The sequence below is a fragment of the Cebus imitator genome, unplaced genomic scaffold, assembly GCF_001604975.1.
Source record: "Cebus imitator isolate Cc_AM_T3 unplaced genomic scaffold, Cebus_imitator-1.0 Scaffold172, whole genome shotgun sequence".
Lineage (NCBI taxonomy): Eukaryota > Metazoa > Chordata > Mammalia > Primates > Cebidae > Cebus > Cebus imitator.
In genome coordinates, this window is record NW_016107487.1 from 926,270 (window position 1) to 948,297 (window position 22,028).

The 22,028-nt window shown below is 55.8% G+C and overlaps 1 protein-coding gene and 2 long non-coding RNA genes across 7 annotated transcripts; 2 read left to right on the top strand and 1 right to left on the bottom strand.

The window, feature by feature from the left end:
* Nucleotides 1-5,711: 5,711 nt before the first annotated feature.
* Nucleotides 5,712-18,004, bottom strand: SIX3 (SIX homeobox 3). 4 transcript variants are annotated; one of them, XM_017544832.2, is made up of 4 exons: nucleotides 17,696-18,004; nucleotides 8,866-9,676; nucleotides 7,044-7,203; nucleotides 5,712-6,670 (listed from the first exon to the last, which is right to left on the bottom strand). In XM_017544832.2, exons 2-4 carry the CDS (start codon nucleotides 9,666-9,668, stop codon nucleotides 6,581-6,583), a joined length of 1,053 nt encoding a protein of 350 aa, XP_017400321.1. In that variant the 5' UTR covers nucleotides 9,669-9,676; nucleotides 17,696-18,004; the 3' UTR covers nucleotides 5,712-6,580. The 4 variants fall into 4 exon arrangements, with proteins under 4 accessions (XP_017400321.1, XP_037600334.1, XP_017400318.1 ...); XM_037744406.1 differs by lacking the exon at nucleotides 17,696-18,004 and adding an exon at nucleotides 17,512-17,544; XM_017544829.2 differs by lacking the exon at nucleotides 17,696-18,004 and adding an exon at nucleotides 17,303-17,433.
* Nucleotides 10,081-11,625, top strand: LOC108315481. Its single transcript, XR_005202850.1, has 2 exons — nucleotides 10,081-10,592; nucleotides 10,947-11,625. It is a non-coding gene; the product is annotated as an uncharacterized LOC108315481 (long non-coding RNA).
* On the top strand, nucleotides 12,361-20,568 carry LOC108315482. Of its 2 annotated transcripts, XR_001829954.2 has the most exons (4): nucleotides 12,361-12,944; nucleotides 13,662-14,500; nucleotides 14,950-16,404; nucleotides 20,204-20,568. It is a non-coding gene; the product is annotated as an uncharacterized LOC108315482 (long non-coding RNA). The 2 variants fall into 2 exon arrangements; XR_005202849.1 differs by having other exon boundaries at nucleotides 13,662-16,404.
* The last annotated feature ends 1,460 nt before the right edge of the window (nucleotides 20,569-22,028 follow it).

Below are 22,028 nucleotides of genomic sequence, written 5' to 3' on the forward strand. Positions count from 1 at the left end.
CGAAGTCTTGACGGGTTAGACTACTGCAGGTTAAAGCCCTTTTTTTTTCCAAAAAGAGTGTGTGTAGAAACCAGTTTGGGTCGTGGGTTTATTTGTAAAATGTGGGGAGCCGCTGCTAGGAGTGGATATGTGCTTCTGAATCCCGTGCCCTGGTGGCGCTCATCCTGTGCAGAAAGGGGTAGTTGCCTGTGCCCACTGTAGAAGGCAGAGGGGTGTGTGTGTGTGTGTGTGTGTGTGTATGTGTATGTGTGTGTGTGCGCGCGCACATGTGCATGCAAAGCAGTGGCTGTGTGTGTCCTATGAATGGAATCATATTAGGGGAATCTCTAAGAGTGTGTGGTGTGAGGGGGAGAGGCTGCCACTGAGTCCAGAGGAGGGAGGCAGGGGCAAGGTGGGTGCTTTTTTGGGGTGAGCCTCTTCTGGGCAGAGGAAGCTGCCTGAACTCCCCAGCCTACAAGGGGAATGAGTGCTCTTGGGCCCCAAGCTGCTGTGCACCCCACAGTATTCGGGGCCCCTTTCCAAGTCCAGCTGGCCACAAGTCGGTGTGCTCCCCTAGGCGCTTTGTTGGAGATGGAATCGCTCTCCTGCCGCAGTGGCAACCTCTCCCCAACCAGCCTTGGGCCTCCCCCTGCCTAAGCCTGGAAGGCTGCTCTCCATCTTCCCTCAGATCCTTTCTGCTCCTGCCCCTTCCCTATTCTCCTCTTCTCACTTTTTGTTTCAACTCCCCTCTCCTTTCTCTCCCTTTTCCTTGTGCTATTATTCCCACTCTATAATTTATCTCCCACTTCTTCACTCTCCCTTCTTGCTCTGCAAAACAGCATACCATGGGCATTTAGGGGTGGATTGTAACACAAAGGCCTCGGTTTACCTGCTCACTCCCAACAGCAGGCAGGCTTCTCTCAAGGTGCTTATCTAGTTCCCTACCTGTCTTCTTTGGGGTGCACGGGTATAACCTCCATTGGCCTGGGAGTAGGTGAGGCTGGGCAATGAATGGGTGGTCTCTGAGTCCCTAGAGTCAAGCTCTGTGGTTTGGAGGCTGACATGCTCTGGGTGGCATGTCTCATGTCTTTGGGTTGGCTCACAGGTATGTGTGTGTGCCGGAAGGTTTCCTCTGCGTGTTTGTGGTGGTGACTGTGTAGTGGCTGCTCTCTGGCAGGATTTATTGTTCATTTGCTCCCTTTCTTGTGTGCAAACTTTTGGTGAGCTCAGCACACTGTGTATGTACACCAGGCTGTGCACTAAATGTCTATTGGTGCTAATGCCGTCTCATGCAGATGTGTGTTTCTATCGTGTGAATCTGGGTAGCTCTGTAGGAGGGTGCGATTGTGAGTCTGGGCATTTTGTGCGTGTGTCTGTGCAGATTTGGAGTGTGTGCATCCTGGAGAGTGTGCCTGCAGGAGAGGCAGATGAAGGATTCTTGTGTTTGTATCTGAGGACCAGTGTAGAATCCATAAGGGGAAAATCAGAGAGGCAGGCCTTGTGTGGTGTAGAGAAGCAGGTCTATGAGTGCTGGGAAACACTCTGGGGGCAAGTAGGTGCGTGAGGGAAGGGGCTCGGCTGCGTTTCTGATGGCATGGCTGGAGGTGAAGTGTGATATAACATGGGGGGGGCATGTTTATGTAGATGAGATTAATGCGCATACGTGTGTGTGTGTGTGTGTGTGTGTGTGTGCAGCCTCTGTCAGCCCGGCTGTGCCTGCCCCCTCCCGCCAAGCCCCGCCCGGCACAGTGGAGCTCAATCAGCCGCTGCATGAATACACTCGAATGGAAAGTTGTGCTCAGCTGACCGGAGAAATCGGAGCCGGGCTAGTACTGCTCCCCTCCTCCATGGCTCCCTCTTGCCTGCCCCCGCCCTCCCTTGGGCTCGACGGCCACCGAGGCCCGCACACTGGAGCCAGGGAGACTCAGCTCATCTGGGGCCGGAAAAGGCCGGAGCGGTGGGAAGCCGTGGGGGCCTCAGCTCGCACAGCAGGGACTGGAGCGTCCTGGCAGGCCAGGCATCTCAGCCCCAGCGCTGGGGCACAGATAGGACAGGGGGAGGGCCCGGGAAAGCTCTTGGGGCACAGCCGGTGCTCCAGGTGACGGCCACACAAAGGCTTAGGCAGGACCGACAGGGCCACAAAGGCAGAGGAAGAGAGGGAGTGGAGACTGCTCCGAAGGCCTCCAGTGCGCCACAGGCCGGGAACTAGACTTCGAGCTCCGGGGTTCCAAGTGATGCGCTGGGTCGAGAATGTACCAGATGTCCCATTCTCCTTGCAGAAGAACCTGGGGGCTCCTCCACCATCACAGCCCCCTCAGCAAGCCCAGGCCTGGGCCTTCCCACTGCCTCACTGAACCAGCTCCACGCCCAAAGTCCCAGGCACCCCCCCAGGCCGGGGCCTCCTTCTTCAACCCCATTCCCAGCCCGGACGGGCCAGGCTCCTGTGCCTCCAGTCCCACTATTGATCGGCCTCTCTGCCCCGCACCGTGGCAGCTTCCGGGTCATTTCATTTTAATCAGTTGTGTGTCTCGCCCGGGATAATCAGCCGCACTGGCACTGGGCAGTCGATTCCACAGGATTCAAGGAGGGCAAGAAGAGAGGCCAGGTGGGCGCTCAGAGCCAGGGCTGGGGGCAGGGAGGGAAGAGGGCTGGGTGGGAGGAGAGTGAGGAGGCCAGAAGGGGAGACAGGCCTCTTCCCTCAGGCAGGACTTCTAGGAGTTGATGGCTTTGATACAGGTTTGCCCAGTTCAGGTTTCCGATGCAAATCCTGGATTGCCATTATTCTTCTTTGAGAAAATAGCCAAGTTGGCTATTATTCCTCAAGCCTCTAAAAACTTAGGGAAGGTGGCTCAGGTACACAGGAGGCCTCAGCATGCAGGGAAGGCTCCAAGGCAGAGCACTCCTCTGGGATGCCAGGCAGAAGTGCACTGTGTGGTGGGTGCGGCTCACTGGAAGGCTAGAAGCAGAGGAGCCAGCCCACTGGTTGGTGCATGGCCCAGACATAGGGGACAGATGGTTAGCACTTAGGCCTGCATATTGGGCCTGACCCAGGTTCACAAGGCCCATGAGAGAGCACACACCAATGCACACATTCTCCTGGCCGGGGCACAACCTGCAACATTCCCAGGCGGTGGGGGCTGTGCACAGTGACTGAGAGGGCTTTCCTGCAGGTGGAACTTCAGCCTGGCCTCGCCCTCAAGCTCTGTCTGAGGGGCTTGCAGGGTGTTGACTGCCCTGGCCAGAGCTTTGAGGGACCCAGAAAGAGATTAGGCCAGCAGCTGGTAAAAGGCAAGATCTGGCCAGAAAGGGGCCTCTATTCTCTCACTCTGATGTTTAAAGGGACAGAGGCCAAATCAACCATAATATCCCCAGTAAATCAAACAGAATAAAGGGTGAACTGGGAAAGCCAAAGAGCCCAGTCCCCCTCTGCCCTCCAGCCAATGAATACCCATTGAGAACCCTTGTGTCTTAAAGGGACAGGAAGGCCCGTTAGAGGTGGGCAGCCTGGCAGTCCTATCTAGGGACTGCCTAGAACAAGGGAACCCAGACGTGTCTACACTAGAACCAAGACCCACAAGACACATGCCTATGTACCCTGTAGGTGTATTGGAGCCCCCAAAAATGCACTCCTTGCAGAACTAAGTACAAAGAAACTGCCTAAACTACAAAGAAATACCTATGCTATGCAATACACATGAAAAATACTGGACACACACACCAATGCACTGTACACACATTTATATCACACACACACACACACACACACACACACACATTCTTTTCTATGCAGACCTTGACTGAGTGTTGAAAGCTTAGCATCCAGAATTCCACACATACACACCCACAACACACATGTCCTTCCTACAGGGAACCTATATGTAAGGTCAGAAAGCATAAAACATTGAGTATTGGCATTCATGCAGCCCTGGATGGAAACATGGGATATGAGAGAGTGATACATAATAGATAGAAGGATAGACAGATAAAACAGGCTGCTGATACCCAGTAAGGCCCAGGCTCTCCAAAGCTAAAGGCGGCTGTGGAGTCTGATAGATGGTTTTCTGCAATACAGAAGGAGAGGGCACTGGATGGCCTAAATCTGCTTTCTCTGCACCATGTGTTGAGATAGGAAATCATTTTAACTTTCAGGTTTGTCTCCCGTCCCCCAGACAAAAAGGCACCTGCTCCCTGATGTGCTCTGCCTAGGCAGGCCTTTCCAGCAGTCACCCTCCAGCAGTGCCATTCCTTGCCTTTCATCCATCAGCTCTGGTCAGTTGGCTGAGCAGGGTCCATCCAGACTCTCCACACTGAGGCAGGCACTTCTTTGGGCTTCCAGGTCCAAGCTCTGTGTCAAGTATGTGACTATCTAAAAGCAAGGGTGGGTAACAGAGTTCCTCATCCCAGAACAGAGGCTCAAGTTGGGTAGAATCCAGGCAGCCCCTTTCCCAAATTCCTACCACCTGGGTCAATATTGCCTGAAATGTGGCAGCCCAAGGAACATTTTCTCAAGCAGTGAACACACACAAAGATTCTGACACAGTGTGCCAAGCCACAAAACTTGGGAGCTTGGGAGGTCAGCTGGATGCTCTGGTTCTAAGCAGGGACACACTCAGGAACCTTCCCTGTCTTGCAAATGCTCGCCCCGGACATGCAAGGTCCCACTGGAGCACTCAGGGCACCTCTGGGTTAGCGTCTCTGCCCAGCCTGGCCCTCCTAAACCCCCTGGTGCTGCTGGGGATGGCAACAAAAGGAAATTGGAAGTCAAAATTAGTTTGGAAATGGATGCAAAATTCCAAGCACGTTTCTCCCTAATCCTCCATTCTTTGGAAGTTGGACTTTCAAGTAAAGGCGAGTTTTCTGAAATTACCTCTTTTGCTCCTCTTTGGGTGCAGGCCACCCTGGCCCAGAGCGACAGAGACATCACCAGCCAAGCTGTCCCAGGGAATTGTGGGGGCCCCGCCCGGGGCGTGGAGGTTTGGGACCAGTGGGAACACAGCTAGCAAGAGGCGGTGATTTTTTTGGTTTTCATTTTAAAGTATAAACCAACTCTGAAATGTCTTAGGGGCTCAAGAGACTCCAGCTGAACCCCAAAGATGGGAAGAAATTTCAGGGAGACAGATCGAGAGCCATAAGGCAAGTCACACTGTCACACAGACACACACTCAGAGGTGAGGAGGGGAGTCCATCCTGATTCTAGGCCCTAAACTCTGCAAGCGACCTCCTCCCTCACTCCCCCTGCCTTCCTCACTCAGGTCACTGTCCCCCACCCCCCATCCCCCAAAAAACAAGACCAAAACCTGTCAGCTCCACTCAGGATGGATGCTGGGGTTTGGCGACCTTGTATGTTTCTCCTTTTAAAAAACAAAGCAACAACAACTGAAAGACACCCAGCACACCCCAAGGACCCACAGGGTCTTGGCAGGTTACAATTCCGGCTGAATGTGCACTGCGGTGAAGAGAGCCTGGCAGCTCACTTCGAAGAAACTGGCGATAGCCTCCTGCTCCCAACCCTTGCACCCTCTTTGCCTGTTTGCTCAGGATCCAGCTTTGGCTCTTTTCTGAAGGGCCTGTTCTGGTCTTCCCAATGCCCTTTGGGGAAGAAGAAAAAAAAAAAAAAAGCTCAGACCCAGCCTTGAAATTCTGCCCTGGCTCAGGTGAGCAAGAGTGGAAGCGAAGGCCGAGCACCCCAAGGCTGCCGGCCAGGTGCGGACAAAAACACCAGTCTCTGGAAGTGATAAGAAAATGGAGAATACTGTATTTGCTTTAGAAAGTTTTTACATATAGATAAACACGCAGTTTAAGATAACAGTAAAAGCGCCCTACAGGAAGTGAGAGATACCTCTGAAGCTGCTAAGAAATACTGGAAATAGCTTTTGCATAAGAATACTACAATCTCACTCTCCGCTTTCGCTAGCAACGGGATCCTTCTTCCTAACCCAGGCCACCAAGCCTCTCCTTGACTGCCAAGTCGACGCCAGGAGCACCGAGTGGGAGGAGAACCCCAAAAAGAAAAGAGACAGGTGAATGGGAAGGAAGAAAGAGAGAAGGAGAGGAGAGAAAGAGAAAGGGAGAGGAGAAAAAGCAATATCATATACAGGCAATTTCTACACATATATTACAAACTGGGAAAATGACCAATCATTAAGATATACATAATTCATATAAAATTTTGAAATAAAAATAAAAATCTGTTACAGTCATAACTATTCTTTTTCCACATTTATAACCAGTACCCACACAGGCAGTGACAGAGTGGAGAGAAAAAGGTGCTTACGAAGAAAATGATTGTCTGCTGAACAAAAAACAGAAGATTGCATTTTGTTTGACCAATACTTGGACTTAAAAACAGAGAGAAGAAGAGAAAGAAAGAGAGCGAGAGAAAAAAAAAGAGAGAGAGAGCAACAAAAGGCGAGAAACATTTGCTATTTCCCTCTCCAGGAGTTCTTTTTTTTCCCCCTGTCTTTTTTTCTTATAAACAAATTCAGAACGGAGATGGCGATTTTATTTTTTTTTTTTTTCTTTTTGTCTGTTTTGCTTTTGTCCTCTTGTCCTCGTGGTGGTGATTGGTTTTTGTATAGTCGACTCTTTAAATCATTTTTAACTAGAGAGAATATTTTCCCAGATACAAATAAATCGTCATGCAGGTGGGGTGCCGGGTCCATGGGAACCGAAAGGAGAAGCCGTGCTTGTCCTAGAAAGTATACAATTGTCACCTCTTTTAGGTTTTCTGCCCGCAACATCAGCGTTTGACTGTCTGTTGGCGTCGGGGTCCTTTGGGGTGGCCGTAGTGGTAGATGGTGGTTGGGGGTTGTTGATAGTTTGCGGTTAATTTGTTTTCTTGTTTTTTTTTATATATATATATATATATTTTGGCTGGGGTGGGAGTGTGTGTGGACTTGTATGTGTGTATGGTTGTGTATCCTGATTTCGGTTTGTTCTGGGGATGGAGGAGGAAGAGGAGGAGGGCTAGGAGGCGGAGGGGAAGGAGTGGGGGAGGAGGGGAAGGAGGGGGAGGAGGGCGGCCTTGGCTATCATACATCACATTCCGAATCGCTGGAGGTTACCGAGAGGATGGAGGTGCCGGTGTCCGCGCGCTCCGTCAGGCTGGACACACTGGTGGTCGGGCTGGCCGCCGTGGACGGCGACTCTGCCGAGCCGTGCGTGGGGCACCCGGGCTCCGCCAGCGAGCGCATGCCGCTCGGTCCAATGGCCTGGTGCTGGAGCCTGCGGGAGAAAGAGAGCCGCGCCCGCCCTGATACAGCTGCCCGCCACCCGTTCCCCGCGCCGCCGCTCCGGACTCTGCTTTCGGGAGCATCTCAAGGCTTCTCAGGCAGTGGCTGGCCTCGGAGGAGAGCCAGAACCCGAGGCCGGCCGCCTGGAGAGGCCTGGGTGTCAGCGGCAAAGTACGCCAAGCCCTGGAGAAGCAGAAGTCGGAGAGAAGCCGGGCGCTTCTTCCCTCCACAGTCCCTGGGGCTCTTCAGACTGAGCAGGCTGGCCTGGGACCGATAGAGTTCCCTCAGTAACCCTGTCTCTGCTCCCTCAAACACACACCCGAAGCTGCGGGTTCCTCACTGCCCGGCCGGTCTCCGGGTAGAACCGCAGGCTTTGCTCTCTAGATTCCAGCGCAGAGCGCAGGACCGGGGGTAGAGAAAATAGGAAAGCTGGCGGTGGAAAAGTGGGGAAGGCAGGGAGACAGAAAAGGGGCAAAGGAGAAGGCAAGCGAGGAGCATTGAGCAGTCTCCAGCTGCCCTTTCCCTCACCGGGAACCTTCTGCCTTGACCTGGTGTCTGGAATGCTCTCCAGAAGGAGGCCTTGGCTTGACCCTGGGCGCTTCCCTCATCAGACGAAAAGTGAGTTCCAAGGCAGAGGTGAGAGAGCCATGGGCTCAGGTCTGGGCCGCCTAAACTCAAACGCACCTCCAGAAACTCACACCCGGCCCCACCCACGGGCAGCTGTCAGCAGCTGGGGGCCCTGCTCCCTGAGGTACACCAGGCCCTGGGCCTTCCTGGCTGGATAGAGACACAGGCTCCACACCAGGGCTTTCACCCAGCTTCCTCTCTTCCTTCTCCCTTCTCTCCCCAATCCTTTCCTCTATCCCCTTCTTTCCCTCTGGTTCTTCTCCTTCCCCCAGGCCCAGCTCCTGTGATGGTCAAGCCCTACACAACTTTGTGACTTTGTGGCCAACTTGCCGGCAGGGAGGCTGCTCCTGCCCTCTTCCCAACTTAGAGGACCAAAGGGATTCTCCTCGGCTGGGGCAGGAGGGCCAGTACATGCACACGCGCGCACACAAGCACACGCACACACACACTAGGCCTCTCCACTCCAGCCCGGCTCTCCAGCTCCAGATCAGGCTACGTGCAGCATTGTGGAGGGTGGGGGGAGGAAGAGGCCCGCTGCGCAGTGGCCTTCGTCTTTTTTCCCTTGTGATACGGACCCAGACTCACTTTCCTCTCCCTGATGCTCGTGGATTTCTCTCGGGGTTTTGCAATGCACAGAAATAAGAACCAGATGTCAAGGAGTGCTTTCCTTCCCTCCCTGTCTCTAGGCTCCAGAGGATCGCCTAGCTGGCAGCAGGGCTGAGGAGGCAGGCACGGGTGCCGCTCAGGGCGAAGGCTCCCAGGGGCCTGGATCAGGGGCTGCGGGCACTCGGGTCGCAGGCACACACTCTCCGCCCTGACGAAAGCCCCTGTTGGGCAAAGCAACCAATACACCCACAGCCTGCCCGCCCCCTCTTCCGCGCGTCCCGGGCAAGCGGAAACTTTCTCCAACTGGCCGGGAGTCACGGCTTCTCTGGCTCTCATCGGCCACTCCGCTAGCCCCATCTCAACCCCTCTCCCCTTCCCCGGCCTCTGAGGCTGTAGCCAGGCCGCGGGCCCCGCCACTAACCTGTTCTTGGCCGCCGCGGCGCGGTCGCGCTGCCGCCGATTCTTAAACCAGTTGCCTACTTGTGTGGGAGTGAGGCCGGTGGCCTGCGCCAGTTCGCGTTTCTTGCTGGGGTTGGGGTAGGGGTCCTGCAGGTACCACTCCCGCAGCAGGCTCCGAGTCCGCTCCTTGAAGCAATGCGTCTTCTGCTCGCCGTCCCAGATGGTGCGCGGCAGCGGGAACTTCTTGCGCACGCGGTACTTGTCCACCGGGCCGAGTGGGCGGCCGCGCAGCTTCTCGGCCTCCTGGTAGTGCGCCTCGAGCCACATGGCCTGCAGCTTGCCGTGAGACTCCTTGGTGAACTTGTGGTTCTCCAAGATGTGGTAGAGGTCGCGGAAGTTGCCCGTGTGGAAGGCGACCACGGCGCGCGCGCGCAGGATCGACTCGTGTTTGTTGATGGCCTCGCACGCCCCGGGGGCCACGGGCAGCGACCAAAGGAAGCGGCCCAGCCGCTCGATGTCGCCCGTCTCCTCCAGCGTCTCACAGACGCTGGCCACCTGCTCCGGCGAGAAGTTGAGGGTGGGCAGCTGGAACATGGACAACTCTTCCGGGGGGGCCCTGGAGCCGCCGCCGCTGCCGCCTGCTCCGCCAGCACCGCCGCCTCCCGCAACGTTCCCGCCGCCGCTGCCGCCTCCCGCGCCGCCGCCGCCTCCCGCACAGTTCCCGCCGCCGCTACTCGCCAGAAGTATGGAGCGGTGGTGAGAATCGGCGAAGTTTGGCAACAAGAAGTGGGAGGAATAGAGGTCTAGGGGGGAGCGGAATACCATGGACTGACCTGAGAGAAGAGGAGAAAATTCAGGGAGAGGAAGAGAGAGGGGAGGAAGAGGAGGAGAGGGGCGATGAGGACCAGGAGGAGGGAGAGGAGAGGGAGGAGGAGGAGAAGGAAAGGAGGGGGGAGCAGGAGGAGGAGGAGGGGGAGGAGGAAGGGCGTAAGGGACACCCACACCCCACACACATCCACACACACACACACCCGCGCAGCCACATAGAGAGGGAGGAAGGAGAGCAGCCCGGTGCGCGCGCGCAGAGAGAGAACCAGAGACAGAGAGGGTGAGGGAGAGAGGAGAGGGAGAGCCAACCACCGCCGAGTCAAGATTCAGCGATTCCACCGCAATCGCCCTAATGACAACAGCCTCATAATATCTCCCCTAAATCCACAGTGAGTGCAGCATTGAAACATTTTGTTTCGCTTTTCTATTGGTCTGTGGCGTGTCGTTGTGGCGTTGCCACGGCAACCACTGCCAATCACTGTCAGCCCTGCCAATCAATACCGAGAACGTAAGGACGGTTTTACCACTTAGCCAGAGGGCGGGGGGAGGGAGAGAGCGGGGAAGGAGGGAGAAGGGGGGGGAATGAAGAGAATTTTTTTTTCAATCTTTGCAACTCTTAATCTCGCTACTTCCCCCTCCTCTCTCTTTTTTCTCTTCTCCCTCTCTCTTCCCTTTTCTCTACCGCTGTCTCTGAGCCTTCTTCTTCCCTTTTCCTCAAAGAAGTTGATCCAGAAATTCGAAAAGCCCTGGGTACAGAATTGTTGAATGGGATGTGCAATTAGAGCGGGGATTTTGTTGGGAGGCAAGAGGGTCTCCCAGGCTTCACATAGGCCAGGTCGGCAGGCAAGGAGAGAAGGCTGACCAGCCCAGCGGGCACGGTTTGCACATGGTGTGCACGTCGGGCCTCCTCTTTCTGCCTATGTGAGCACTAATAGTGGCAAGGAAGAAAGGGGAGATGAGATCATGGGGCCCACCAAACACCGACCTTGGCCCAGCGGGCCTTGGCGCCAGCCAGGGATCCCGGACTCCGGGGGCATCTGGCGCCAGGCAGCCTGAGCCCAGTTCCCAGGGTGCTGGAGGCCGCTCTTGCCTCACCCATCTGTGCCCATGGACCAAATTCACCTCAACTCCCTCCTCATCAGTTAGGTTTCTCTTTACTCCCTCTCCAGCCAAGAAGCCTGGATTGCCCCCACCACCCTGTATTTTAAAATAACAGTCTAAACAGTACACTTCTTTCCATCTTAAGAAGCAACTCAACTCTTTGTTTCCTCCCAGAATTCAGCTGCCTCTCTGAGGAGTGCTGGAGGAGCTGCGGGAGCGAAGAAGCTCAAGAGCCCTCTGAACCTGGAAAAGCCCCACAGATGCCCATTCCTCACCACGCAACAGAAGGAGCTCTGGTCCTGCCTGTCAGCCCCAGAGGGCACTCAAACTTTGGAGGCCAGCCACCCAGATGAAGTGGATAACGCCTGAAAATTGCTTGTTTGCTCGTATTGTAAAATAATAATAATTACTATTATTATTCTAAAACTGTCTAATTTCTCTAGAGAAAGTAACATCGAAAGCCTAAAACAGACCCCAAAAGGCCCATAGAACACAGAGGGCCCTCTCTGCCTCTGGCTACCACAGCCCCCAGGCCAGGCGTGGGTATTTATTCTTAGGTATGTTGCTTTTAAGAAGATGTAATCAGCATCTTGAGCCGGCCTCCCTTTGTGAGGCTTCTGTAACTATGGAAGTGTGATTTACGCAGATTTGTCGGGGTCAGAGACGTCTTTCCCTGAGCACTGTGTATATTTAGACAGGACTCGGTTTGGTGTTAAAAAGTGTATATGTTGAATGGATTCACACACAGTAGCCAACAATGACCACATTGTCGGCCCGTGTACAACGCGTATTGAAACGCAGCGCCCAGACTTCAACTAATCTGCCCTCAATAAAGCTGAAATAATTATCCTAAGCTGCCTTTCCAGAAGAAAAATCATTGAGGAATTCAAAACTCTTTTTTTTTTTTTTTTAAAGATCTTTTCTGCATTCCGATGCAGATCTGGGGGCAAGGCGCCGGGTCTACACCACTTTGGTGATCTCAATGAGGAAAGAGAAAGAGAGGTTGAGAGAGAATTTAAATGGGAAACCCAACGTGACTGGGGCTACGAGTGTCCCAGCCCCTAAACCCTGAGCCGGAGCCCTGCTTAGGCCTGACTCCCGCAGTGCCAGCCCTCTGAGGGCCGGGAAGAAGAGCAAGCCGGGAAGTGCAAGTCTCCTCGGAGGCTTCGGGGTGGCAGGGAGTCTCTGGATCCGGCGAAGGGCCCACACTGGCTCACTTGGCCAGAGGCAGCCGTGGGGTAGCAGATCTCAAACGCGACGACTGGAACAGAAAAATATTCCTCCAAAGGGAAGATCTGCCCAGCCCCATTTGAGTGCTCTATCCACTCCATATATATTTCCTTCCCTCCTGGCCGTGAGTCCGCCACTCAGCTGAGAAGCTCTGGGTGGTCGGTCACTAAGGGCCCAGAAAGAGCCCAAAGGTTGGGACACAAAAACAGACACTTCACGTTCTCTTCCCGATCCCTTTCTCTCGTAGGGGAAGGATTATAGGCTGAAGGGTGGGAGGGGGAAGGGGCAGGAGGAGGAAGCGGGGGAGGAAGGAATGAAAAAGGGGAGGGGAGTGGGTATTGTACCGCGTGTGGGGGGAGAATTCCTACGGGTGGGTTTCCGAATATTGTGTTCAACTTTTTGAAAGCAGCTCGTGACCCCGAAACTGCATCCCCCGGAGCCAAGGACCCAGGCGCCGGGCGGGCGGGTGAACCCGGTCAGTCCCCTCCCCATCCCCGCAACCCCCGCCTCCGGGTGGGGGCGACCTGGCCTCTCCCAGCCGCTGCCGGCCCATCCCCGGAGGGAGGCTGCGCAGGTGCTGCGGGCTCTGCCGAAAGCGCTGAAATCAAAAACCATCGCCACTCAGGGAGAACTGAGGCAAGTGGGGCTGAGACTCTGGCGACACCCCCACCTCCCAGCCTCTGCCCCAGCGCCAGCCACCCTGCTACACCCTGCCTGCTCGGGTGGCGGCCGAGGCTCCGGAGCGCGAAGTAGGGCACAGAGCTGCGGCGAGGCGTGCAGCTTTGTGCGCCGGGACCGGGTGGGGCGGGTGGCAGCCCCCGGCTGTCCAAGCCTTCCAGAAGAGCCGAGCTCGGCGCCGCCCACCGAGCCCACCTCGCAGTCCAGCGGTCGCTAGCGCCTCTCGGCTCTGGACTGAAGATCTACTTCCACCGTCTGGAGCCGGTAAGTTGAGAGAACCGAGAGCAGCACAGGGAGGCGGGGCGGCTGGTCCCAGCGCGGAGGGCCGGACTGGCTCCTGGTCGGGCTAGGGGCGCAGGCTCCGTAGGGTCTCAGTCGAGGGGTTCTGAGTGTGTGTTTGGGTAGGAAGCAGGGCTGTGGAGCACCAGAGCTTCCCCTCTCAAATTCCCAGGCGCTGGGCACTGGGGAGGAGAGCAGGAGCTCAGGGACCTTGGGTTCCAGGGCCCAGGTCGCCTTCCTCGCTTTTCTGGGAACCAAGCAAGTCCAGTGAGAGGACTGGGAAGGGACCCTGGGGGGACTGCTAGAGGAGGTGGCGCGCGGAGGGCGCCTGCACTCTGAGTCGCTCAGAACGGAGAGACTCGAGTGGATAGGTCAGTTTGCAGAGCCCCTAGGTCTCTGCTCTCTGGCCGCTGTGACTGCGGGATCTGGGACTTGGTGCCAGTACAGGCCGAGTCACCTGTGCAGAACAAATTCGCTGCCATCGTCCCCACTTCAATCCTGGCCCCAGAGACCGAAAAGATCTCCTTCAGGTGGGGCAGGGAGAAGAGACGTCTTTGGGGTTTAGAGAGTATTCTCCTTGCATCCGGACCCACAAGACATTTATTTACAAATGTCAGCTGCAACCCCAGCATTGGGAAAGTCTCAACCACATCTGGAGAAGGCCAGAGAGATCTCCCACTCTTTTCTTGTTTTGGGTTACAGGGAAAGCCAACCGGTCTGCAGGCCTCCGGGAGAGGAGGATCCGAAGGGCTGGGGCAGCTGCACCTACTTGGCCTCGCTAGGCTCTAAACTGCAGACCCAAGAGGCCCGGGGAAGGTTTGCCGTGTGGGGGCAACGCCCCTTCCGGCTCCCAGGACGTCCGGAGGCGGGGGCTGGCCGGGTGGCCCACAGTCTGGGCCTCCCCGCAAGCTGCAAACTGAGGTGCTTGGCTCAGGCGGCCAGGGAGGGCGCAGGGGAGCGCAGCATGCAGGCGGGGAGGCCTCGAAACCCTTCAAGGACCCCGATTACTTTCCATTGAAAAACAACAACAACAACTGCTCTCTCCCCGCACCCCCGCCCCCCGCCTTAGCCTCCGGGGACTGGCGCTCCAAGCAATTGTCGCCCTGGACAGTAAACACAGCTCAGTTGCCTCAACTTTCTCCCTGCATAAAAGTTCCTGGCGTGCGGGGAAATTTGAATATTTGATCAGCTCCTTTGAGTGACCCTCATTAGTCCGGCGCCCTGCTAAGGCCGGGCATTGCAAGAAAGCTGCTGGGCCCGGCATTTGTACGCCTTGTTAGCGCAGCTTAATGAAGCCGCCCCGACGGCTCAAAGACGGCCTCAGGGGCCGCAGGCGCGCACCTCTCGGCACCCTGCTCTGCCTAATGAGCCCCGCCGCCCGCTAAAGGCCCCTCCACCCCCCACATTCTCAAACAAGGGAAGTTTGGCTCTGTCTTGAACCACAGCACCTCCCACTGCCAGGCCCAGGAGGGTGGGCACAAACCCAGCCTAGCTGCCTTCGGTGACCCAGCCCCAAGAGAGGGGCTGGAGACTTGGGAGATGTGAGCCAGACTGGTGGGGGGGGGCGGTGGTGGTGGAGGGAGAGGCTTTTGCTGCCTCAGGATCCAGCCCAGGGAGTGCACTGACAACCTCTCCCAAGAGGACCAATTGCAAATCAATTAGTCACTCCAGTTCCTTAAAGGTGAATCTGGACTAATGTTGGGGTGGCTGAGGATCAGCCTTCCATCCTCCTGTCACCTCAAGTTCCCTTGGTGTCCTCTGCCCAGAGGCCACACACTTCTTCCCAAGGATCCCCTTCTGAACAGCCAGACCTTGTGTGCCAGGACTTGGATTTGAGAAAGGGTGGGCAGCTCTCCTCCCTAACCCATCATTGCCTCCACTATCCACAGAGCCCAGGCACAGGTTATGACAGGTGGTAGTAGGGAAGGCAGGGACCACAGCCTGTCCTGCATTCCCCCCTCAGCAGAGGGACCCCTTCTTTGGCTTCTAGTCCCTGGGAGGCCTGAAGAAGTGCTATAGGCAGGACCACCCTGCAAGACTGGCCTGGCAAGCCCGGCAGAGAGGCAGAAGCCAGAGTTCTGGAAGGAAGGGAAACCAAAGCAGTCATCTGCTTCACCTTTTCTTAGTGGGGCAGCTGACATGGCTGGCCAGTAAATATAAGACACTGTCTTAGAAACAGCTTCAGTCCTCAGATGCCCTTTTCCCTGGACGGTTGGAGCTCAAGGTCCCTCACTCTCTCCTTGCATACCCAGCTCTTTGGCCCTTAAGGGTTACTTTTGGGGGGAATTGATGCTATGGGCTTGGGAAGCAGGCTACTGCCAGATCCACATTCAGGACTTTCTGGACCCCACCCGCCAACACACACGCCCAGAATCCCTGAGACACACAGTGGGCCTAGTCAGGTTGGTAACCTCAGGCCTCCATTCCAGGGTAAGCATCTCTGGGAGGTCGTGGGAAGGAGCCAAAAGGCCAGGTAGGCCCTGGGATTGAGAGAGCCCTCCAAGTCCATCTGGTTTGCTTCTCTTCCTTTCTGTCTCCCTAGCTCCACTAGCATGCCCTGCCCCATTTCCCATCCCATAACCCCTAACTCAACCCGAAACTGGCAATCTTTAGGCATCACCTCTGAGCTGGGCAAAGGCGGTGCCCGGGCCTTGATCCACCTAGAGGGCTAAAGTAAAGACAGGGAAGGGAGGGGTGGGCACTGCTGGTGAGAAAGGGGACCTGAGGCGAGGGTAGAACTCAGCCCTGTGGCCTCGAGGCCAGGCCCACAGGCTGCTCAGGGGAGGAGGCGAGGGGAGGGGGCTGGGAGTCCGCAGGCAACGGTCGGGGCAGCAGGGACCTCAGGCGTCGGCGTGGGGGGCTAGATCGGGAGGAGAGGGGAGGGGAGGCGGGGGTCGGGGGATCGCGCAGGGCGGAGGAGGGGTGCGGCTCTTTAAGAGCCACACGGCTGGCAGGAGAGGCGCGCGGCCCAGTGCTGGTAGAGCACTGACCCCGAAGGGGATTTAGAGGGAAGAGAGTGGCCGGGCTCTGGGGGTTTTGTCCGAGGGGGCTGGGAGAGGCCGAGACACAAGAATAAGGAGCGGCCGCGGCATGAAAGGCCGCAAGGAGCGGCAGTGCTGCTGCTCTTGACTTCTGAGCAGGGCTTAGCGAGCCTGCCCCGGCTTAAGCCGAGATGCTGGTTCTGGGCCCTGAGCGCCGAGTCCGTGAGCTCTGAGTCCAGAGTCCCACGGAGGCGTGGGATGAGGGGGGCATCCGGGGACAGGGCAAAGTCGGTCTTGGCTGTAGAGCCGCCCGATCCGAGCGCAGAGCTGCGAGCCTGACCGGCCGCGTCTGGCATGGTCAGAGAAAGAATTTTCTTTTTCCAACTTTGGCTTTTGGTTTTGTGTGTCCACCTTGCGCAACTCCGGAGCCTGCCGACCCCAGAGGAATTCTCAACAGGTGGCCGGTAAGTCCGTTTAAAGAATTCTGTTTATATGGTCAGCCCCTCCCCGACCTTTTCCTTTTTCTCCTCCCTCTTTCCCCCTTGGCTGGCCGGGGTTCCCCGTGCTCCTCCCCCAGGCGACAGCGGAGGTGGCGGTATGGGAAGAGGCCCCCTTCCCCTGGGGGTCTTTGGGTTCGGGGTTGCAGCCCAGGAGTCCTGGCAGGCGGCCCCCAAGGAGTTCCACTCCGTAATTCCAAGTCTCGATCACTCTTAGCTCTTTGGTCTGGGCCCTGGCGCCCTGAGATGGGGAGGGAGGAAGAAGGCGCGGCAGCACCTCAAAAGCCGAAGTCCCCAGGAAGGCGGACGTGGGACCCCGTGGCCGGGCAGCCTTTGTGTGGGGGTTTACGGCGGAAACAGAACTATTCATCTTTTATGAGAGGCCCGGGATGCGGCCCGAGGGAGCCCGCGCCAGCCGTACAATAGCCGGCAGAAGAGCGCCTTAGCAGCCGGGGTAGGAGTGGGGTAGGGTGGGGTAGATCGGGGTGGGGGAGGGGAGGGCGAGAGAAGGGGGAGGGGAAACAGAGAAAGGCAAAGGGGAGAAATCCAGGGCGTCCGAGTGAAAAGTCGGAAAATGTTCCCAGAGCACGCCAGAAACGCGCGCGCGCTTGCGGTGCATAGTCTCTCTGTCTCTTTCTCACACACACAAACAAACACACTCTTACATGCTCACACTCATTCCACACAGGGAGCCCACGCACGCCGTTCCTAGTCGTGCAGGGTCGCATGCCCGGGCACCCAAAGTGAATGCACAGTAGAGCCGCCCTCCCACCCCCACCTACCGAGAGCCCTCCCGCGCAGCCACTGGCTCCCCGACTGGGGAGCTAGGAGGGTCCCCGGGGCTGGGGCACGGGGAGGATCTTACCTGCGGAAAGGTAAGGGAAGCCGGGAGCAGGAAGCAGCGGCGGATAAATATTCATTAGTAAGTCTCTCCTTTTAAGCCGCGCAGTGCGCTCTCTGGCTCCTATCTCTCTTTCCCTCCCTCCCTCTGTCCTCTAGTGAGACTCTCTCCCCCTCGCTCTGTCTGCCCCCCCCCTTCCTGCGAAATGCCGGGTGGATCCCAGTATAGCTAACCTGTTGGGAAGCCTGAGCCGCGGGCAGCGCCTCGACAGCTGTTTGCTTTCGCTCTTGGGGCGCACGTTTCCCCATCCCCTCTCCTCTCTCCTTTTGCCCAGCCCCTCTCCCCCTCCTAAATTACTACATCATTAGCTTTATTTGGCGGGAGTTGGGGGGGGGAGAACAGCGCAGCCAAACGCACCTCCCTATAGCAGGGTGAAAAGCCGCTGCTCTCCGAGGCAGCTTCAATTCCATCGTAACCCCAGCCTCACCCATCTCCTTGTCCCTAGCCAGTTTTGTTTCTTTTCTTCTCTTTCCATCTTCACTTCCGTCCTATACCGACCCAACTCCCTCACCATTCCTCCCTCCCCCGTCACTGCCAATACGGATCCCAGACAGGGTCGGCAGGAAGATGCCAAGTGGGTAGGTACAATATGCCAAGGTCGGGACTCCACCCTGCCATGGATGTGGGGGTAGCTCTCCAGGTCCCTCTTTCCTACGTAGGTTTTCCAACCTGACCCTTAGTGGGCATCGGGGCAGCTTGGGCCTTAGAATCAGAGCACCAGGGCTCACAACCAGGGCGTCAGCCCTCCAGGCCTCGGGGACCTGGGGCCTGGGTCCTTTGAACCAGTCTGGGAGAGTGCACGGGGGAGGGGAGGCGGCTTCACTTTGTGAGAATGCTCAGGAAAGACGCAACCACCGACCGTCGGACTGACAGTCTCCCTTTCCAAACAAACTGACCTGAAGTTAGCAGCAAGTCCGCATCATTCTAACGAGAAAACACATCTACAAGATTCTAGGAATGCACAAGGAAACGCTTCCAGTCGCACGCGAACACGTGCACACACACCACAAGCCTCACCCCCACAGACCTGAGGCCAGCGTTCCCGCTGGCCTCTGAAACAGGTAGGCGCGCGGGACCGAAACGCTAATTGTGGCTGAGGAATACATCGCAAAACCGCCCCAGGAAATTTTTGGCCAGTCTTGTTGGCCCCCATTCTTCCAGGTTCAGGCCCCTAGGATGCCCCAGGGACCCTGAAGGATGACGAGGCCCCAGTGTGGTCCGGGACGCGAGCTCTGGCGGCCCGCTGAGCGCTGCGAGTTGCAGTAGGGGCTGGAGGAGGGGCCAAGGGAGGCGGGCCCAGGCCAATTCCAAGTTACAAATACAGCTGCTCCTGGGAGGCCTAGGAGAGTTTTGCCCCAAAACGTGCATACCACTCGCCCCGAGACGCCACGACCTCCCCGGACAGAGCCCCAGGGCGCGTTCAACCTCGAGGTGTCTTGGGTGATGGGTGCAGTCGAGAGCCAGGAGGCGACATCGAAACCTCCGACCGCCCATTCAGCCCAGCCTAGCCACAGTTCACCAGGAGAGGTCCTAGAGGATGGTCCTATCTTTCCCAAAGAATGGTGGGGCGCAGGATCGCGGAGGGTCCCGCTCCTTGTCCGGAAAGATTAAGAAATTGGGCTGATGAAGGTATTTCAAAGAGGCCTAGAGCGCCCTGGGGCCGAAAGCCATATCAACCTCACACTCCACCCAAAGTCCCGCGTTTGCACGTGCACACCTTCTCCTCCTCCCCATGCAGATCCAGGGGGTCGCGCACATTTGAGCTCAGACTCAAGCTGAGTCACCTGACTATGCATGGAACGTACAGGCAATCGTTTTCGAATACATACGGGAGAATTAAAGGAACACTAACAGAGGAATTTGAGGAATAAAGTGTCCACGGACATAATTATTTGAACTCACTGGTGTACATTCAGTTGTCCAGACGCAGACGAAAGTCACAGTGCCCGCGAGAAGTGACCCCAACCACATGGGCAGATAGATAGGAAGCCGCGACCGGGGAGAGCCCGTCGAATGAGGACCCGGCCTCAAGGCCAAGGGGGCTTCCTGCTAGAGGGACGTTGGCTCAGAAGGAGAAACTTGGTTGAGCCGACTGGGTGAATGAAAGGTTTCAGGTCAAGTCCTGGCCACTAGAAAGAACCAAGGCCTCATCCACCCAGAGGCAAACTTTTTGCCTTCCTCTCAGTTCTGTTGGAGATACCCAGAAAAGGGCCATCCGGGAATGATTCATTTTGATCGAGATTGTTTTTATTGTTTACTTCTTATGATTTTTGACTTAGGGAATTGCATTCTGAAGGAGGATTTGGGTGGAGTGCATACAAGTTCTCACTCACTACTGGGAGATTCAGTAGTTCCCATAGAGAATTATGAATTCTTTATGGGAACATTTAGCTCTAACCGTGGCCTGGGAAGGTGGAGGACCCTTATTTTGCCCCTTGCACCCTTCTTATCCTAAACTTGATCATTCAAAAGGATGCTCGTCCTCCTGCCCCCATCTCCATCCCAATATCCTGTATGTCAAATATGTTTACAAAAGAACACACTTCAAAGTAAACCAAATTACACAGTTTATTTACATTTGTGTGTGTGTGTGATATATTGGGAAGTTCTCACCCCCAGTTCCCCTGTCTGTGGCTGAGCACGTTTTCCCAGTGGAGCTGGAGGGTTGCAGAGAGGGGTTTCCAGAGGGGCTCTTGGGCCAGTCCTCAGAAACTACTCTAAGCAGGCTTGACTTTAGTGTGAGCTCCCTCTGCCTAACCAGTTCTAGTGGCTACCTCCAGGTTTCCTGTAGAAGAGGCAGGCTCCCTAGAGCAGGGGTGCTCTCCCTTCCACTTCACCTCCCTTCCCAACTTTCTCTCTTTTGAGCACATCTTCTGAGCCTCCCTCTCTCATCTAAAAGTGGAGTGTAAGTCCAAGAAGATTCATCTAGACAAAGAAGGAGGAAAAAAGGACTTTCTGGGCCAGCAAGTCGGATGACCACCCTCCAAGGGGCAGAGGAGGGTCCATTTTGTGAAGAAGAAATGAACCACCCGGAAAACGCCACAGGAGGACATGTTTTTGCAGATGTAGTTGCCCTAGAAACAGAAGAGTATGGGGGTGTGAGTTGGAAAGAATTTCTTCTCTTTTGGGGGCAAACACTATGTCCTTTTCTTTTTTAGATACAGTTAATTCCTGGAAATTTTAGCGAGTTTGTTCTTGTGGACGTTTTGAACAATAAAGAGTGAAAATCACTTTGGAGTCACTTAATCTTCGTTGGAAGGGCAGTTTCTTCCAGGGACATTTTCTTTCACCAGATTTGTTTTTCCTCGTTCCCAAATGAGATAGTTTTAAAAATCAAAGTCCACCTGCTAACTCACCTGGGAAAGAGACTGCGACAGAAAGGAAGAGAAATAAATAGACATCACTCTCAAACTCAAAGTGTAACTTTCATTCCCGGTAGCTGAGATTCAGAGCACAAAAAACCAAACTCGTTTACCTTTGAGTATTTTCCCTCTGTTTTGGTCATTTATCTAGAGCTTTCCCAATAATTCATACCAGCATTTTGAAGTTGGAAATGTTGGCTATTATTTTCAACCATACAAGGTTCTTCCAAGTCTGCTTCTTTGGTTTTAAAAACGGTTTGCGTCCACATAGCTATGCCCGTTGCAACATTTACCACTCAAGCAGAAAAGCAGCTCGCTTTCTCATAGCCCCAAATGCCCCGTGTACAGTCACTGGAGCGAATTTATTTCTGTCTTTCCCAAATGCCCTTGTCACCTCTGCCAGGGCCACAGGCTCAGGGCAAAACTTCGGAGGCTGGAGACCTCTTGAGTGTGTGGATCGCTGTTACTGCTAGTATTTTTGTTGGGAGAACTCGTGCTCAGTGATTGCGTGCGGTTCTCTCTCTACGCCGACTAGGGTTGCCTGCGTCTTCCTGAGCAGAAACTCCTAGACGAAGCTAACTATTTCCGCTGCCCGGGGCAAAGGGCTGAAAGGTGTTGTCGGGTCCACGGCTGGGGTGGGAAAGTGAGGAGGTTATGCGGGTGGGGGAGGGGACAGTCATCATCTTCAACAATAAATTAAAATAACCCGATACCCCTTTAATCCCTTCCATCAACAGTGTCAACGCGCTAGAGAGGCCGTCTCACCTCCAAAGGCGTCTCCACTTCCGGAGGGCCCGGGCTCCCAGCCGCAGTCCCACACTGGGCCCGCGCGCCGGATAGGAGGTGCTCCGACGGCAAAAATCCCATACATTTTTAACTACAGTGATTACTAAATTAATAGCAGGCACTAAGACAGATGTCAAAACGTCTTGAAAATGTTTATCTGTGAATAATTGAGAAGGTGGTGGGACGCATTATCTGATTGTGTAATGAAATATGTATGAGGAACAGCTGTTTGCAACAGTCCCCTCCCGCCGCCTCAGCAAAGGCCCTTCTGTAGGAAGCAGGCGTCGCGGCGAAGTTGGTCGGCCACTTCCGTCCACTTGGAAGTCCTCTCGGCCCCTCCCCGGCCGCTGGCAGAGTTGTGGCTCCAGCGCGCCCCAGAGTCGCCCGGTTTCCTGACGGACAGCAGCCTGGAGTCCTCCTCAGCCTCTCTCTGTGGGCTCCGTGGCTGAGTGAGGCTCCACCGCCAGCCTCGCTGTCCCTCGCGCCTTCGGGGCGGGCCGCGGGCTCGGCCGGCGGGGACGCGGGGGAGCACGGGCCCGGGC